General features: G+C 41.6%; 1 protein-coding gene across 6 annotated transcripts in view; it reads right to left on the reverse strand.

Moving 5' to 3' along the window:
- TESK2 (testis associated actin remodelling kinase 2) overlaps positions 1-19,535 on the reverse strand; it is a 171,316-nt gene that overhangs the window by 41,226 nt on the left and 110,555 nt on the right. For all 6 annotated transcript variants that reach the window (XM_078331559.1, XM_035251270.3, XM_035251273.3 and 3 more), the window contains one exon: positions 4,360-4,408. In XM_078331559.1, coding sequence (XP_078187685.1) covers positions 4,360-4,408 — 49 coding nt within the window. The remainder of the gene's footprint in view (positions 1-4,359; positions 4,409-19,535) is intronic.

Here is a 19,535-nt window from a genome sequence, read left to right on the forward strand (position 1 = left end):
CCACTGCATTCAGCCTCAGTACAGATTCTTATTTCAACTAATTAAATTTAAAAGGTTTCATGTAACCTTTCACCAAACTGTTTTCACTATATATATATATATATATATATATATATTTTTTTTTTTTTTTTTTTTTTTTTTTTTGAGACAGAGTTTCACTCTTGTTACCCAGGCTGGAGTGCAATGGTGCGATCTTGGCTCACTGCAACCTCCACCTCCTGGGTTCAGGCAATTCTCCTGCCTAGCCTCCTGAGTAGTTGGGATTACAAGCACACGCCAACATGCCCAGCTAATTTTTTTGTATTTTTAGTAGAGACGGGGTTTCACCATGTTGACCAGGATGGTCTCAATCTCTTGACCTCGTGATCCACCCGCCTCGGCCTCCCAAAGTGCTGGGATTACAGGCTTGAGCCACCGCGCCCGGCTTCACTATATATTTTTTGAGACAGGGTCTTGTTCTGTCACTAAGGCTAGAATACAGTGGTGCAATTATGGCTTACTGTAGCCTCAACCTCCTGGGCTCAGGTGATCCTCCTACCTCAGCCTCTCCAGTAGCTGGGACTACAGGTGCATGCCATTACACCTGACTAATTTTTGCATTTTTTGTAGAGACAGTCTTTTGCCATGTTGCCCAAGCTGGTCTCAAATTCCTGAGCTCTAGTGATCTGCCCACCTTGGCCTCTTGAAGTGTTGGGATTACAGGAGTGAACCACCATGCTGGCCTATGCTTTCACTCTAACAAATACTAGTTTGCTTAAAAACGTGAGTCAGCTGGCTGGGCAAGGTGGCTTATACCTGTAATTCCAGCACTTTGGGAGGCTGAGGCAGGTGGATCACCTGAACTCAGGAGTTGGAAATCAGCCTGACTAACATGGCGAAACCCTATCTCTACTAAAAATACAAAATTAGCCAGGCATGGTGATGCATGCCTGTAATCCCAGCTACTCAGGAGGCTGAGGCAGGAGAATCGCTTGAACCCAGGAGGCGAAGGTTGTGGTGAGCCGAGATAGGGGCACTGCACTCCAGCCTGGGCAATAAGAGCGAAACTCTGTCTCAAAAAGAAAAAAAAAAAAAAAACAAAAAAAACTTGACTCTATCCTAACTACAGGTAGTTTAAAAACAAAAACAAAATAAAAACGTAAGTGTCTGACTATTCCAAGTTCAATTAATGTCTATAATTACAAGGAAGACTCATGGAAATGGTTCAAGTCCAGAAAAGTGCAGATCACTAATGTATATGAGAAATATTCTTCCTAATAATGAGTGCTATGCTTGCCTACTGTAATGATTGACAAATAAATATAAAGAGAAATGATGAATGGTACTCATATCACTTTGGAAGACAAAAATTCCACCATCTGACAAGTATTTACGGACTGTCATCTAAGTTTCAAGGGCTGTGCTAGATATTAATAATTTATTTTTTATGATCCTTAGTGGAACCAATAGTTGTGCTTCCAAGGTAAATTATAAGGTAATTAAACCTAGAAGTCTCCAAAGACCTATGCCATCAAGGCCTTTGCTGATCCCCTTCTAAAAATAACCAAAAGCATTTGGCTATTTGGGCTTTATCACTATCAGTCTATTAATATCACATTAAAAATTACTAATATCATAAGCTATGTCAAAATCTAATTAATGGTACTGGAAAGACTGGCAATAAATACTCTTTCATAAAGCACACACTGTATGTTGTAAATGGCTAAAAACAAGCTAATAAGCAGCAGATTAAGTACAACATGGCCAAGAGAATATTCCATTATGATCACTTATTACTGTCATTGCCACCATATCCTGCTTTAAAATATGTAACTTAACCTGTGTTAAGATTTTAAAGGATGTTCTTCTTTATCAGCAAAACTAACACACCAGCCCTTTCAATGAATTTACATTTCAGAGAACAATCACATACGCAGGGAATGCAACAAATATTTCTATGCTTATTAGCGTCAGAACTCTGGTGGGTAGAAGGAAGGGGAGAACTTTATCTTTGAAGAATTTATAGACTCAATTCCAAGAATAGAAATACATGGGAAATGTTTCTTGATCTGGAGTGCTGGTTATGGGTGTGTTCATTTGTAAAAATTTAGTGAGCTGTATATTTTGATATGTATATTTCATATGTACATTTTTTCTCATATGTTATACTTCAGTAAAAGGTCTAATTTTTTTTTTAAATTATTTTTACTGCTGCTTTACCAGGAAAAAGTCTAATGACACTAAGAGAAGTATAGGACTAAGTACAAAATGAAAAATATTAACAACTCAGAGATCAGATGAGGGACTAGTCATTGTTAATACAAGTTCAAAGAGTTAACATGTATTGAATAATTTCTATATGCCAGGCATTATACTAAATATATATATATATATATATTTTTTTTTTTAAAGATGAGGTTTCACCATGATGGCCAGGCTGGTCTTGAACTCCTGACCTCAGGTGATACACCCACCGCAGCCCCCAGAGTGCTAGAATTATAGACGTGAGCCACCGCACCCAGCCATATTTTATATTTCATCTTCACAACATCCTTGTGAGGTCAGCATGATATCAACAGCATTTGCCACAATTAATACTCCTTCCTTGAACTCCTTCCTTTCCATTCCAGGCCAATGTGCTCTCCTGGTTTTCTTTCTACCTCACTAACTGCTCCTTCTCAGTCTGCCCTTCTCCCCAGACTTTCTTTCATCCATCCATCTATCTATCTATTTGGAGACAGGGTCTCACTCTGTTGCCCAGGCTAGAGTGCAGTGACATAATCACGGCTCTCTGTAGCCTCAAACTCCTGGGCTTGAGTGATCCTCTTGCCTTAGCCTCCTCAATAACTACAACTATAGGTGCATTCCATCACACCCAGATTATTTTTATTTTAATTTTTTGTAGAGACAGTCTCACTAAGTTGCCTAGGCTGGTCTCAAAATCCTAGTCTCAGGCAACCCTCTCACCTCAACCTCCCAAAGCACTGGAATTACAGGTGTAAGCCATAGCACCCTGCCTTCCCTAGACATTAAAAATTTAAATACTCTAGGGCTCAGCTCTTGGTCATCTTCTCTATCTATACTCCCTGGGACAGGTATTATTATTATTATTATTATCATTATTATTTTGAGATGGAGTCTTGCTTTGTCACCCAGGCTGGAGTGCAGTGGCACAATCTTGGCTCACTGCAACAATCTCGGCTCACTGCAACAATCTCCACCTCCAAGGTTCAAGCAATTCTCCTGCCTCAGCCTCCTGAGTAGCTGGGATTACAGGCATGTACCACCATGCCTGGCTAATTTTTGTATTTTTAGTAGAGACAGGGTATTATTAATTATTACTATTATTCCCATTATACAGATGGAAACTGAGAGATGCAGAGAGATTCAGACCTTTGCAATCAAGACTTCAGAGGCCATACTCTTAACCTCTTCACAATTCTGCCTTCTTTGGCTTTCCATTTAAGAGGCAGGGCATAGCTGCACACATCCCACATTCTAGTGCCTTCAGTAACTGAGAAAAGAGACAGAGTGAGGCACATGGGACCCTCTTCCATAAGATATAAAGGACTAATAGACACCAAGCCAGTAGAAAACCAACATTCTTGCAAATTCTGTTAAACAATCTTCCTTCCTAAGTTTCTTCACTTTGTACTTTGGTAATTGCTTCTCAAGGAGGAATGTGAAAAGAAACTAGAACATAGTCTCCAATCTTAGATGCTCATGAAATAATCTGGGGAGCTTTTAAAAATACAGATATAATAGGCCCTATATGAACCTATTAAACTTAGAAAATTCCAGTAATCTGTGCTTCCAAGGAGCACCCAAGCAAGGTCTGAAGCTGACAACTTGGCACCTGAAGTTGCTCTCAAGAGAGTTTCTCTGATCCTCAAAGGATGAATAATGACTACCACATATTTATCTGCCTAGCGCAGGCTGGAAATTAAATGGGAATGAAGATGTAAACTGATTCCAACAAATAATAAGACCAAAGAGGAAAACCACAGCAAGGACTGTGGAATCCTGGATCAGAACACCAAACATTACCAGGTGGTCTGGTAATTTGTTGCCATAGAGAGTTTGTAGTCAAGTGTTGCCTTGGTTTTAGAGGGAATCATATCTAGGCAGTAAGAGCCAATTTAATACTTTAATAATATATATGCTCAGAATATTCACCAAGTATTATGAGGCAATACAAGAATATTAAGAAATCCTGCCATTGTTCCAAGGCAACAGAAGAAAGCATTATTAACATTGCCATTTTTGCATAAATATAAATGCACGAGCATTTTGTTTACATATGCAAACAACACTTACTATGAAATTATAAATGCTGAAACTAAGGCAAATAAGTTACTTCAACACTTACTGACATCTTACCTCTGTAAGTGCATGCAGTTGTCCTTGATGAACACACACACCCATGAACCTAAAGAACAAAACAAAATTATTTTACAAGTGAAAAGGACACAAACATAAATGTCATATAGAGAAATTAAGTTAGTTATCCATGCATTAGAAACAAGCTGTGGGGTGGGGCATGGTGGCTTACATCTGTACTCCCAGCACTTTGAGAGGCAGAGATGTGCAGATCACCTGAGGTCAAGAGTTCAAGAACATCCTGGTCAACACGGCAAATCCCCTTCTCTATTAAAAATACAGAATTAGCCAGGCATGGTGGCACATGCCTGTAGTCCCAGCTACTCAGGAAACTGAGGCAGGAGAAACTCTTGAACCTGGAAGGCAGAGATTGCAGTCAGCCAAGATCATACCACTCCAGCCTGGGTGACAGAGGGAGACTGCATCTCAAAAAGAAAAAAAGAAACAACCTATGAAGTCCCCTGGGATCTGTACAACCCTGTAGACTCTTAATCTTTTTTTAAAAAAAAATGTATCTCAAGAGTTTTGGGGGTATAGGTGGTGTTTTGTTATGTGGATAAGTTTAGTGGTGATTTCTGGGATTTTGGTACACCTGTCACCTGAGCACTCTACACTGTACTCCATATGTAGTTTTTTATCCCTCATCCCCCTCCCAACCTTTCCCCCTAGGTCCCCAGGGTCCATTATATCATTCTCATTTCTTTGCATAAGATTTGGCATTAGACTCTTTAATCTTGATTAAGATGTCAGACTGATAAATTTCTAAATTTACCATGAAGTATCTGGTTATAGCAAGACCTAATGGTAAAAAGCCATGGTGGAAGAGGGACAGTAGGAAGTCTCGAAAACAGCATGGTATAGGCTGGGCGCAGTGGCTCACGCCTGTAATCCCAGCACTTTGGGAGGCCAAGGCGGGTGGATCTCGAGGTCAAGAGATCAAGACCATCCTGGTCAACATGGTGAAACCCCATCTCTACTAAAAATACAAAAAATTAGCTGGGCATGGTGGCACATGCCTGTAATCCCAGCTACTCAGGAGGCTGAGGCAGGAGAATTGCCTGAGCCCAGGAGGCGGAGGTTGCGGTGAGCCAAGATCTCGCCATTGCACTCCAGCCTGGGTAACAAGAGCTAAAACTCAGTCTCAAAAAAAAAAAAAAAAAGAAAATAGCATGGTATAATGGAAAAAGCCCCAATTGGGAGTAAGTAAACTTGGTGCTGGTTTCACCTCTGCCATTACCTGTCTACATGCTCACACACACACACAAGTCACCAACTTCTTTTTAGTTTACACACTTCAGTGATACTTCAAGTTTTTCTCAACCAACAGGTTATATTTATATACATAAATTATTTTTAAATAAAAACCACAAATGAATGACTATGACTGATGATGATCATAAAGTAGGAGAAGATAAATGCCTTAAAGGCACTAACAATACACAAGTTCCGCTGGGCATGGTGGCTCACGCCTGTAATCCAAGCACTTTGGAGGCCAAGGCAGGTGGATCACCTGAGGTCAGGAGTTCAAGACCAGCCTGACCAATACGTTGAAACCTCATCTTAAAATAAAACGAAACACAAGTCCCAAGTAAGTTCTATTTTGGAAGAGCAAAGGAATGGGAAGAGACTGACTACAAGCAGAGTGCAAGGCACAGCAGTGACTGTGTTAGAAGAGACCCTCAAATTTCCATGAATACAGAGTCTATGTCCTCTTCTTCCCTGTGTTCACAGAACCTAACAGTACCTAGTAAACAGAGAGTAAGCAAATTCAGTAAATAATTGCTGAGTGAGGCTGGGGGAACGATCCAAGATGGCCGATCGCTAAGATCCCGGGATTGCAGCTCTCAGGGAAGGCACGGAGAACTAGAGGACGCCACACTTTCAGACAAAGTCTGATCGCTCATGGAGCAGAAGATCCCCCAGTGGTGGAAACACACGAGTCGCCAGCGCGACTCTCGTGGTCGGCGCAGTGGTTCCGCCGGCACCTCTACGCGGCAGCGCTCGGCGCAGAGTGAACGGGACCAGTTCCCCTTCTGACCGAGCCCCGGGAAGGCAGAGTCACCTACTACGGAAACAAGAAGGAAGCCCGACAGGAGAATCCTGGGCAGAAAAGCACCATCAGTTGTAAAGCTGCTGCTCTGGCCCTGGGAACTAACAACCTGGACGTCCACTCAAGAGACCTAATCTGAAAGTTGCTAATTTCAAAGACGACAGGAGGATAAATTTACAATGACGGGAAGAAACCAGCGTAAAAAAGCTGAGAATACTCAAAGTCAGAACGCCTCTCCCTCTAAAGATGATCACAGTTCCACATCAACAATGGAACAAGGCTTGATGGAGAACGAGCGCCTCCTGATGACAGAATCACTCTTCAAGGAATGGATAATAACAAACTTCGGTGAGTTAAAAGACCATGTTGTAGCCCAACGTAAACAAACTAGGAACTTTGAAAAAAGGTTTGATGAAATCCTATTGAGAATAGACAACTTAGAGAGGAGTATGAGTGAATTAATGGAACTGAAGAATACAATACAGGAACTCCGAGAAGTATGCACAGGTTTAAACACTCGAATTGTTCAAGCAGAAGAAGGGATATCAGAGGTCAAAGTCCAACTTAATGAAATAAAACGTGAAGAAAAGATTAGAGAAAAAAGGATAAAAAGGAATGAGCAAAGTCTCCAAGAAATGTGAGACTATGTGAAAAGACCAAATTTACGTTTGATAGGTGTACCTGAATGTGACGGAGAGAATGAATCCAAGCTGGAAAATACCCTTCAGGATATTATTCAGGAAAATTTTCCTAAACTAGCAAAGCAGGTCAACATTCAACCCCAGGTAATACAGAGAACACCACAAAGATATTCCTCAAGAAGAGCAACCCCAAGGCACATCATCGTTAGATTCACCAGGGTTGAAACCAAGGAGAGGATACTAAGGGCAGCCAGAGAGAAAGGTCATGTTACCCACAAAGGCAAGCCTATCAGACTTACAGCAGATCTCTCGGCAGAAACTCTACAGGCCAGAAGAGAGTGGGGGCCAATATTCAACATCCTCAAAGAACAGAACCTTCAGCCCAGAATTTCATATCCAGCCAAATTAAGCTTCACAACTGAAGGAAAAATAAAATCTTTTATGAACAAGCAAGAACTCAGACATTTTATTACCACCAGGCCTGCTTTACAAGAGCTTCTGAAAGAAGCATTACACACAGAAAGAAACAACCAGTATTAGCCTTTCTAAAAATACACCAAAAAGTAAAGAGCACCAACATAAAGAAGAATTTACACCAACAAGTGGATAAAACAGCCAGTCAACATCAAATGGCAGTAACCCTAAATTTAAATTGACTGAATTCCCAATCAAAAGACACAGCCAAAACCCAACGGCATGTTACATCCAGACCTGTTTCACATGCAAGGATACACAAAGACTCAAAACAAAGGGATGGAGAAAGATTTACCAACCAAATGGAGAGCAAAAATAAATAATAAATAAATAAAAAGCAGGAGTTGCAATTCTTGTATCGGAATAAATAGATTTTAAAGCAACAAAGATATAGTGGTAAAAGGATCAATGCAACAACAAGAGCTAACGATCCTAACACCCAGATAAGAGACTTAGATTCAATGAGACAGAAAATTAATAAGGATATCAAGGACTCGAACTCAGATCCAGAACAAGTAAACTTAATAAATATTTATAGAGCTCTCCACTTCAAATACACAAAATATACATTCTTGTCAATACCACATCACACCTACCCATTAGTTTAAATGAAACATTGATTGGCCATTATTAATACCCAATTTTTTTCAAAATAAAGCAATATTTCCATTTACTCTCCCTCTTTCTCTTCCTCTTTCTTCCTCTCCTTTACTTATATATTTTTTTCTTTCCTTCTCTCAAAAAAAAAAGAAATCAACTTGTAAACCTCTAGATCCAGGTCGGCAATGTCTCTTTCATTGCTTGATTTCCTTTCTTCTCTTCCCTCCCTCCCTCCCCGCTTCCTCCCTTCCTTCCTTCCTTCATCCCTTCCTTCCTCCCTACCGTCCTTATTCCCTTCCTTCCTGCCTTCCTCCCCCACCAAAAAAAAAAAAAAAAAAATTGCTGAGTGAGAAGAAACAAAGTAGGAAGAATGCCTGGTTGGCTGTAATATCACAGCAGAGTTTGTAAGGCATGCTGCTTCCATATTTCAACTAATGTGGAAATATGAGAGTTTCTCCAAGGGTTGGTTTCCGGACTGCTAGTTTTCTGTAAATTCATCCAGAGACTTGACAGAAATTTGAGAATGGAAAGAATCTAAGAAAAGATCCAGGTAGTATTAAAAGCTGGGCACAGACTCCAAAGACTAGTTGAAACTTACCCCTGGCTTAGAAAGAGGTGGGAAGTGAAATAGTAGAGTAGTTAAAAGGACTCTGAAATTAGAGAGTTGGGTTCAAGTCCTACCTCCACTTTTTCATTAGCAAGCAATAGTTGCCCTCTTTGTTTTTTTGTTGTTGTTGTTGTTGTTGTTGTTGTTTGTTTTTAGCCTTCTGCTTTTTCTCTCAAGACGGAGTCTTGCTTTGTTGCCAGGCTGGAGTGCAATGGTGGGATCTTGGCTCACTGCAACCTCTGCCTCCCAGGTTTAAGCAATTCTCTTGCCTCAGCCTCCTGAGTAGCTGGGACTACAGGTGCATGCCACCACGCCTGGCTAATTTTTTGTATTTTTAGTAGAGACCGGGTTTCACCATGTTGACCAGGCTGGTCTCAAACTCCTGACCTCGTGATCTGCCCGCCTCGGCCTCCCAAAGTGCTGGGATTACAGGCGAGAGCCATCACGCCTGGCCGCCCTCTTTGTAAAATGGGGATAATAGTGTCCACAACATAAGGTTTTTGGAAAGATTGAATGAATAATAAATGTAAAGTGCATAGCACGGTGACTAGTATATAAGAAGAGTTCAAAAATGGTAAGCAATTATCGCTATTATAACTTAGAAGTGGACCAGGTAAGAATCAAACTTGGTCACAGATGCCTGGATAAAAGCTGGTTTCCACATATATCCACTTTTCTCTGCATTCCCCAACCCTTTTTCCTACTCCACTCCCTGCTTTGTAAAAGTGGTACATTTGACTTCATTCATCTGTTAGTTTCTTCACTATGAAACTCACCACCTAATACAGGAAGGAGAAGTTGGGAGGAAGTGGGGTAGGTCTAACAAACAATGGACGTAAGCAACATAGAGTAGGAAGGACTGAATCTCCAATGCTGAAACTATTTCTGGCCAACAGGGCACAGTATCTGTAAGGTGTACAGATAGAACATCTGAGAGTTTTAGTCAATATCAGAAACTTCAGTTGAGTAGATGAGTAGAAGTGAACAAGTTGACCTGAAGTAGGAAAAATCTGGGCTAGGTAAATGACAAGACAATAGATTTAGGAGAGCTGTATTTGTATAGGTGTCTCTACAATAGGTCACTTTGGCCAGGCGCAGTGGCTCATGCCTGTAATCCTAACACTTTGGGAGGATGAGGTGGACGGACCATCTGAGGTCAGGAGTTCCAGACCAGCCTGGCCAATATGGTGAAACCCTGTCTCTAGTAAAAATACAAAAGTTAGCCAGGCGTGGTGGCAGGCGCCTATGGTCCCAGCTACTTGAGAGGCTGAGGCAGGAAAATCACTTGACCCAGGAGGTGGAGGTTGCAGTGAGCCAAGATCATGCCACTGTACTCTAGCCTGGGCAACGGAAGCAAAACTCTGTCTCTAAAAATAAAGTAAGATAGGCCATTTTTCTCTAAATGCTCATACAACTCCCCAATCACTGGAATTATGAGAGTGTGCCATTAATTTATTAAACAATTATTTATTGAATGGCTATTTTGAAAGTATTAAAGACAGAGAGTGAATAAAAACTTTCATTCTAGAATCATTATGTTGGAGGGAAATTATAATAAAAAGATAAATTATGCAGAATGTGGTTAAATTCGATACATGAACTGCTATTTCTTGTCAGCCTCTTTTAGAAAGACTGTTTCTCTGAGATTAATTGATATCCCTGCCTAGGAATAATTCTATTCCCATTATCCCACTATAACAAAAAGAGTTAAAGTAAAATATGATAAGCTACATTTCCTCCTTAAGGTTTTCCAAACTATGATGGATACCAGCAGGAGTTGGCTAACTATGGCCAACCACCTGCTTTTATAAATTAAATTTTATTAGAACATAGCTATAGTATTGTCTTTGATGTTACAATGGTAGAGTTGAATAGTTGTGACAGAGACTGTATGACTTGTAAATGACTAAAATATTTACTATCTAGCACTTTATAGAAAAAGTCTGCCGACTACTATGGTTTGAATGTTTGCTCCCTCCAAAACTCATAGTGAAACTTAATTCTCAATGTGGCAGTATTGAGAGGTATGACTTTTAAGAGATGATTGGGTCATGAAGGCTCTGCCTAATCCATTCATGGATTAATGGATTATTGCAGGAATGAGTCTGGTAGATTTATAAGAGGAGGAAGAGACTGGGCACAGTGGCTCATGCATATAATCCCAATACTTTGAGTGGCCAAGGCAGGAGGATTGCTTGAATCCGAGAGTTCGACTACCCTGGGCAATATAGGGAGACCTGAAACTTGTCAAGGTGGGCAGACCTCTTGAGCCCAGGAGATGGAGACCAACCTGGGAAATATAGTGAAATATGATCTTTACAAAAAATACAAAATAATAATTGGTTTTTTTTTTCTTTTCTTTTTTTTTTTTTTAAGATGGGGTTTCACCATGATGGCCAGGTTGGTCTTGAACTCCTGACCTCAGGTGATCCACCCACCTCGGCCTCCCGAAGTGCTGGGATTACAGGCATGAGTCACCGTGCTGGGCCAATAATTGTATTTTTATACAAAAAATACAAAAATTAGCCAGGCATGGTAGCATGCCTGTGGTCCCAGCTACTCAGTAGGCTGAGGCAGGAGAATTGCGTGAACCCAGGAGCTGGAGGTTGCGGTGAGCCAAGATTGCACCATTGCACTCCAGCCTGGGTAACAAGAGCGAAACTCCGCCTCAAAAATAAGTAAATAAATAAATAAAAATAAAAATCTTCCCTTGCCCCCTCCCTAAAATATAAACCTAATTCACTCTTTTTATTTGTTACCAAACTTTAAGAATAGGTTACATTTTCTATGTTTCTACATTTCTTACTTGTTGCCTAAGACTGGAGTGCAGTGGTGTGATCACTGCTCATTGCAACCTTGAAGTCCTGGGCTCAAGCAATCCTCCCACCTTAGCCTCCTGAGCAGCTAGGACTATAGATGTGCACCACTACACCCAGATAATTTTTATATTATTATTATTTTTTTTTTGAGACAGAGTCTCACTCTGTCGCCCAGGCTGGAGTGCAGCTCACTGCAACCTCCGCCTCCCAGGTTCAAGTGATTCTCCTGCCTCAGCCTCACAAGTGGCTGGGATTACAGGCTCGTGCCACCATGCTCGGCTAATTTTTTTTGTAGTTTTAGTAGAGACAGGGTTTCACCATGTTGGTCAGGCTGGTCTTGAACTCTTGACCTCGTGATCCACCTAGCTCAGCCTCCCAAAGTGCTGGAATTACAGGCAGAGCCATCATGCCAAGCCCTTACTATTACTTGTGTAGCAATAGGGTCTCATTATGTCACCTAGGCTAGTCAGGAACTCCTGGCCTCAAGCAATCCTCCCGCCTTAGCCTCCTAAAGTGCTGAGCTTACAGACATGAGCCATTGCACCCAGCCTCTATCTACATTTCTTTAACTTCCACTCATTCCTAATTTCATTTTAATCTGCCTTATTCCCACATCAGTCCTTTGCGAGTTTTTTAGTTTTTTTTTTTTTTTTTTTGGACAGGGTCTTGCTTTATTGTCCAGGTTGGAGTACAATAGTGTGATCGTAGCTCATGCAACCTCAACCTCACTGGCTCACATGATCCTCTCACCTCAGCCTCCTGAGTAGCTGGGACTATAGGCACGCACTGCCACACCTAGCTAATTTTTTAAATAGAGCTGGAGTCTTGCTGTTGTCCAGGCTGGTCTTGAACTCCTTGGGTCAAGCAAACCTTCTGCACTGGTCCCACATCACTCTTGTAACTTTTCTCACTATGGAAGATTCAGAGCTTTATTTACCTCTGCATTTCTACTACCTAGTATAGTGTCTGGCACACAGTAAGATAGTTCTCAGGAGGCTGAGGTAGGCGAATTGCCCGAACCCAGGAGGCGGAGGTTGCGGTGAGCCAAGATGGCACCACTGCACTCCAGCCTGGGTAACAAGAGCGAAACTGTCTCAAAAAAAAAAAAAAAAAAAAAAAAGATAGTTCTCAGTAAAGATTTACTGAATGGCATGAATGATTTTTATGACTTGGAAACTTGGTAGAAGTTCCTTCCTTGAATGGAAATACTATATTTACTGAAAATCATCCCTCCAAGATCAGTTAAAATTTCATCTTCTCTATAAAGGATCTCCCAGATGCCCTTAGCATTAATCCCTTCTCTCTCCCCTTTTGTCTCTCCTTACTTCCCACAGTATAACTAGCACTTTTCACCCTACTTTGAATGACTGCTAATTAGTATTAAGTGAAGTGATCTAGATGTAGAGTTAGACTGCTTTGATTTGAATCCTGCCTCTATCACTTATTGATGACCTCTCTGCATTTCAGTTTCTTCACATGCAAAAGGGAAATATTAATATTGCCTAACCCATATGGTTATTTTGAAGATGAAATGAGGTAACTTGGGCTCCTGGAATGTAATAAGCACTAAAAAATATTAACTATTCTTGCAATTCTTCTTTTACCATGTCTGACTCCTTCCCCATACTGGAACATAAGGTTTTTATTTATTTAAAAAAAAAAATTTTTTTTTTGAGGCAGTCTTGCTCTGTCACCCAGGCTGGAGTGCAGTGGTGCAATCTTGCCTCACTGTAACCCAGGTTCAAGCAATTCTCCTGCCTCAGCCTCCCAAGTAGCTGGGATTACAGGCGCCCACCACCACACCCAGCTCATTTTTGTGTTTTTAGTAGAGACAAGGTTTCACCATGTTGGCCAGGCTGGTCTTGAACTCCTGACCTCAGGTGATCTGCTTGCCTCGGCCTCCCAAAGTACTGGGAATATAGGCACGAGCCACTGTACCTAGTCTATTTCAATATTTTTTTAAAGAAACTTTTGTAGAGATAGGGTCTTGCTATATTGCCCAGGCTCGCCTCAAACTCCTGGGCTTAAGTGATCCTCCCACCTCAGCCTCCCAAAGTGCTAGGATTACAGGTGTGAGCCACCATGCTGAGCCGAAGCTTTTAGGAGTATAGATCTTGTCTCATTTGTTTCTATATACAATGTCTGACACAAAATGTTTTGTACACAGTTGCAAAACACATTTATTGAATGAAGAAGCAATAACCACAAAATTAACTTCACAATGTAAACTCATTTTACATTGTGAAGCAATAACCACCAAATTAATTTCACAATGTAAACTCATTTTACAAGAAAGGACATTAGAAGCACGTACAAGGCAGCAAAACCAAGAGGTATTTGATTTTCTTTAATCAAATATTTATCAAAAAGTAAGGCAATACGGTTCTACTAGAAAAACAATGGCTACATTCTAAAATCATGGGTTTTCTAAAAGCTGTAAAGACCTGGTTTGGATGTGACACACCCTTGCTTTGCTTCCTCCCAGGCCCACCATCATTTTGACCACGTCATCTACAGAGGTATCACAGATAGGACATCCACGCAGGCACTGGGTTCACATGACAGTTTTCTGTCTGCTTTCTTCTCACCCTCTACTCACATAACCATATCAGAGTTATGTCACACAACTCTACTTGTATGTGCAACTTTACTGCTTGACCTCTTATTCCTTGACCTCTCCCACCTTATTCCTAACATAGAAATCCACCACCACCACCACATCCAAAATGGTGTCACGGAGCTGGCAAGCTGAGACATGCATTAGCTTTATATTGAAAAAAGAGTGGCCCAGTGCCTGTAATCACTGTGTGATTACAGTGTACTCACACCTGTAATCCCTGAGCCTTTGGGAGGCCAAGGCAGGTAGATCACAAGGTCAGGAGTTCAAGACCAGCCTGGCCAATATGGTGAAATCCCATTTCTACTAAAAATTCAAAACTTAGCCAGATGTGGTGGCAGGCACAAAAATCTGTCTCACTAAGGTTACAGTGAGCCGATATCGCACCACTGCACTCCAGCCTGCGCGACAGAGCAAGACCCCGTCTCAAAACAAAAAAAAGAGCTTGAACAGAGTTAATCACGCTAAATGTTATAAACAGAATATACTATAAAGGGGAAATATTACTCATCTTTGACAGGGAAGTGACATGTGCCTAGAAAAGCATGTAATATCAACAGTAAGTTTTCACTGGTTTTTATTGCTAACTATATAAAAATCTAAATAAAGCCTCAAATCATTTTTGGTATAAGACAAGACCTTAACAATTATATTCTGAATGATTTTTATTCCCCTATCCCTACACCCCACCCCAAATCATACCAGCTAAAATTACTTAACTCAGGAAGGGGGTGCTTCCTTAATGCACGTACTTTGAAAGTCAGTGATTACTCAACTTTTATTTTTAGTTTCATATGACATACAGATTCATGTTGAGAAGGAGGGTTGCTTTTTTTTTTTGAGATGGAGTCTTGGACTGTCACCCAGGCTGGAGTACAGTGGCTCAACCTTGGCTCACCACAACCTCACCAACCAGGTTCAAGCAATTCTCCTGCCTCAGCCTCCTGAGTAGCTGGGATTACAGACACAGCAACCATGCCCGGCTAATTTTTATATTTTTAGTAAAGACGGGGGTTTCACCATGTTGATCAGGCTGGTCTCAAACTCCTGACCTCATGATCCACCTGCCTTGGCCTCCCAAAGTGCTGGGATTACAGATGTGAGCCACCGTGCCTGGCCATTTTTTTTTTTTTTTTTGAGACAAGGTCTGCTCTGTTGCCCAGGCTGGAGTGCAGTGGCACAGTGCAATAGTGTGATCATAAGCTCACTGCGCCTCAACCTCCTGGGCACGATTGAGTCTCCTGTCTCAGCCTCAGGAGTAACTGGGACTACAGACACATACCACCACAGCTGGCTTTTTTTTTTTTTTTTTGGTGGAGACAGAGTCTCACTTTGTTGACCAGGCTGGTCTCAAACTCCTGGCCTCAAGTGATCCTCCTGCCTTGGCCTCCAAAGTGAGCCAGCATGCTAGGCTGAGGATTGCTTTTGTACTTTAGACCACTGTGAAAACAAATCCATGAGGGATCTTATCAAAATGCAGACTCACATTCTGTAGGTCAGGGGTGGGGCCTAAGAATCTGAATTTCTAAACTCCCAGGTGATACTGATGTCACTTGGTCTATGGACTGGCTACATGTACTGAGTAGCAAGGCCTTGTCTAAACAAAGGACAGTTTATCACCATTCTAAAGATAGTAAGACCAACAGGAAACTCTTTTTTTTTTGAGACAGAGCCTCACTCTGTTGTCCAAGCTATAGTGCAATGGCTTGATCTCGGCTCACTGCATCCTCTGCCTCCTGGGTTCAAGCGATTCTACTGCCTCGGCCTCCTGAGTAGCTGGGATTACAGGCACCTGTCACCACAGCTGGCTAATTTTTGTATTTTTAGTAGAGACAGGGTTTCGCCATGTTGGCCAGGCTGGTCTTGAACTCCTGCCCTCAAGTGATCCGCCCATTTCGGCCTCCCAAAGTGCTAGGATTACAGGCATGAGCCACTGTACCCAGCCCCAACAGGAAACTAATTCTTAACTCTGATACTACTGGTAAACTAGACTTTGTCTAGAGACTAGAGTCTTCTATAGAATGATTTTCCATTCCCCCAAAAGTATCATTATTAAGCTTTTCCACACCTTTGCCTTTTCTCAGGCTGTTCCCACTACCTAAAATATCCATCTCTTCATTTCCACATACCTCACTTAATGATGGGGATACATTCTAAGAAATGCATTCTTAGGTGATTTTGTGGTTGTGTAACCACAGAGTGTACTTAGACAAACCTGGATAGTATAGCCTACAATACTCTTGGCTATATGGTATAGTCTATTAATCCTAGGCTACAAGCCTATACAGCATATTACTGTACTGAATACTGTAGGCAACTGCAACACAATGGTAAGTATTTGTGTATCTAAACATAGAAAAGGTACAGTAAAAATATGGTATAATCTCATAGAACTACCATCATGTATGTGGTTTGTTGTTGACCAAAACATCTTATGCAGTGCATGACTGTAGTTAGATTCTACTTATCCTCAAAGAAAATACTTCCTTCCCACGTTCTTGAACTACCAGGGCACCCATTTACACTCCCCTTTTTTTTTTTGAGACAAGGTCTCACTCTGTCACCCAGGAGTAAAACCTTATCTCAAGAAGTGCAGTGGTACACTCCTTGGAGTGCAGTGGTGCAATCACAGTTCACTGTAACCTTGAACTCCTGGGTTCAAACAATCCTTCTGCCTCATGCTCCCAAACATGATAGGATTGTAGGTGTGAGCCACCATGCCCAGCCTATACCACTTTCCTATAGCATCATCATTTCCAACCTTTAACAATGTTTGATCACATGCCTTATATCTTTTTTACTAGACCACAAGTTTCTTAACAAGATGTCATTCCGTTGCCTGGCACATGGCAATATGTAAGCACCTGTTAGTCTTTCTCTGAAGGAGATTAAAAATAAATAAAAAACACTTGCCAGGTAAATTATGTTCTTGTGTTTTTATTTTTGTTTTTGAGGCAAGATCTAGCTCTGTCAACTAGGCTGAAGAGCAGTGGCACCATCGTAGCTCGCTGCAGCCTCAAACTCCTGGGCTCAAATGATTCTCACTGGGTAAAATTATTTTTATTTTTTGAGATGGAGTCTCGCTCTCTCACCCAGGCTAGAGTACAGTGGCGCTATCTCGCCTCCCAGGTTCAAGTGATTCTCCTGCTCCACCCTCCCAAGTAGCTAGGATTACAGGCGTGTGCCCCCACACCCAGCTAATTTTTTTGTATTTTTAGTAAAGACAGAGTTTAACCACGTTGGCCAGGCTGGTCTTGAAATCCTGATCTCAGGTGATCCGCCCACCTTGGCCTCCCAAAGTGCTGGGGTTACAGGTGTGGGCCACCGCACCCAGCCCTCACTGGGTAAATTTAAAACACAACTCAAAATTTTTTGTGTGCCTAATATGTGCCAGGCACTAGTAATGATAATAATCATGATGGTATCAGATAACTTTTTTTTTTTTTAGAAACAGTCTCACTCTGCCGCCAGGCTGGAGTGCAGTGGTGCCATCTCGGCTCTCTGCAACCTTTGCTTCCCAGGTTTGAGCGATTATCTTGCCTCAGCCTCCCGAGTAGCTGGGATTACAGGCACCTGCCACCACACCCAGCTAATTTTTGTATTTTTAGTAGAGATAGGATTTTGCCTTGTTGGCCAGGCTGGTCTCAAACTCCTGACCTCAGGTGATCCACCCCCGTCTTGGCCTCCCAAAAAGCTGGGATTACAGGTGTGAGCTACCACACCTGACCTGGTATCAGCTAACTCTTAATGAACACTGACTATGTAGGCATTGTTCTGAGCAGTTTACCTTATATTAAATCATGTAATCCTCACAATAACCCAACTTGAAGTAGTACTTTTATTATCCCAATCATATAAATAAAGAAACTGAGGCACAGAGATTAAGAAACTTGCCCCAAGTTATACAGCTAATAAAAGGCAGAGCTGGAAGTCAAACCTAAACAGTTGGTTACAGAGTCTGTGTTTTGTTTTTTTGTTTTTTTTTTTTTTGAGATGGAGTTTCGCTCATTACCCAGGCTGGAGTACAATGTCGAGATCTCAGCTCACCGCAACCTCCGCCTCCTGGGATCAGGCAATTCTCCTGCCTCAGTCTCCTGAGTAGCTGGGATTACAGGCATGTGCCACCATGCCCAGCTAATTTTTTGTATTTTTAGTAGAGATGGGGTTTCACCATGTTGACCAGGATGGTCTCGATCTCTTGACCTCGTGATCCACCCACCTCGGCCTCCCAAAGTGCTGGGATTACAGGCATGAGCCACCGCGATTACCTCGCCATATAGTTATTAAAAGTATATAAAGATGAGCAAGACACAATCTCTTCCCGTGAGAAACTGTTTGCTACTCAAAAAGCTTTTGTGGCGGCTTACAGCTCCCAATTAAAGTCCAAATTCCTGACCAAGTTATTCAAAGGTCTGAATGATCTGATCCAAACTCTCCTGCTTTATCTCCTATTACGTTCACTTGCATTATCTCTCTTTTCTTTTTATCTTACATTTTATAAAATTTTTATTTTTCGAACCTGGACCTGCCAGTACCACCCACAGGCTCTGAAGCCACCAGCCCCACCTGCATTCTCTATATGTTTCAGACATATAACTTGCCCACTTCTAAATATGCCCTGAATCCTCCCACTTCTACACTGTTGTGAGAATGAGTCTCTGCCTGGAATCCATTTTTCAAAGTTCTATGAATCCTTAAAAACTTGGCTCAAGAACATCTCCAAATAACAACAATAATAGCACCAAGCATTTATATAGCATTTAGTGTGCCAAACATGTCCACATATTAAATCACCTAACTCTTTTTGTTTTTTAAGAGACAAGGTCTCGCTCTGTCAGGCTGCAGTGCAGTGGCATGATCATAGCTTACTGCAGGCTTGAACTCATGGGCTCACACAATCCTCCCACCTTGGCCTCCAAAGTAGCTGGGACTACAGGCATGCTTGTAGCCCATTATAATTGACTAATTTTTAAATTTTTTGTAGAGATTGGGTTTCCCTCTGTTGTCCAGATTAGTCTCGAACTCCTGGCCTCAAGCAATTCTTTTGTTTCAGCCTCCCAAAGTGCTGGGATTACAGGTGAGAGCCACTGTGCCTGGCCTGTCATTTAATTCTTAAAATAGCTCTTTGAAGTTGGTTACAAGAATGTCTAAACTCAGAGATGTAATTTCAAATATTTCTGATCAAATTAATCTTTCTCAAGGTGGGTGAATCACTTGAGTTCAAGGGTTTGAGATTAGCCTGGCAAACATGGTGAAACCCTGTCTCCACCAAAAATACAAAAATATTAGCTGGTGTGGTGGTGTGTGCCTGTAGTCCCAGTTACTCAGGAGGTTGAGGCAGGAGAAAATCGCTTGAACCCAGGAGGTA

The sequence above is a fragment of the Callithrix jacchus genome, chromosome 7, assembly GCF_049354715.1.
Source record: "Callithrix jacchus isolate 240 chromosome 7, calJac240_pri, whole genome shotgun sequence".
Lineage (NCBI taxonomy): Eukaryota > Metazoa > Chordata > Mammalia > Primates > Cebidae > Callithrix > Callithrix jacchus.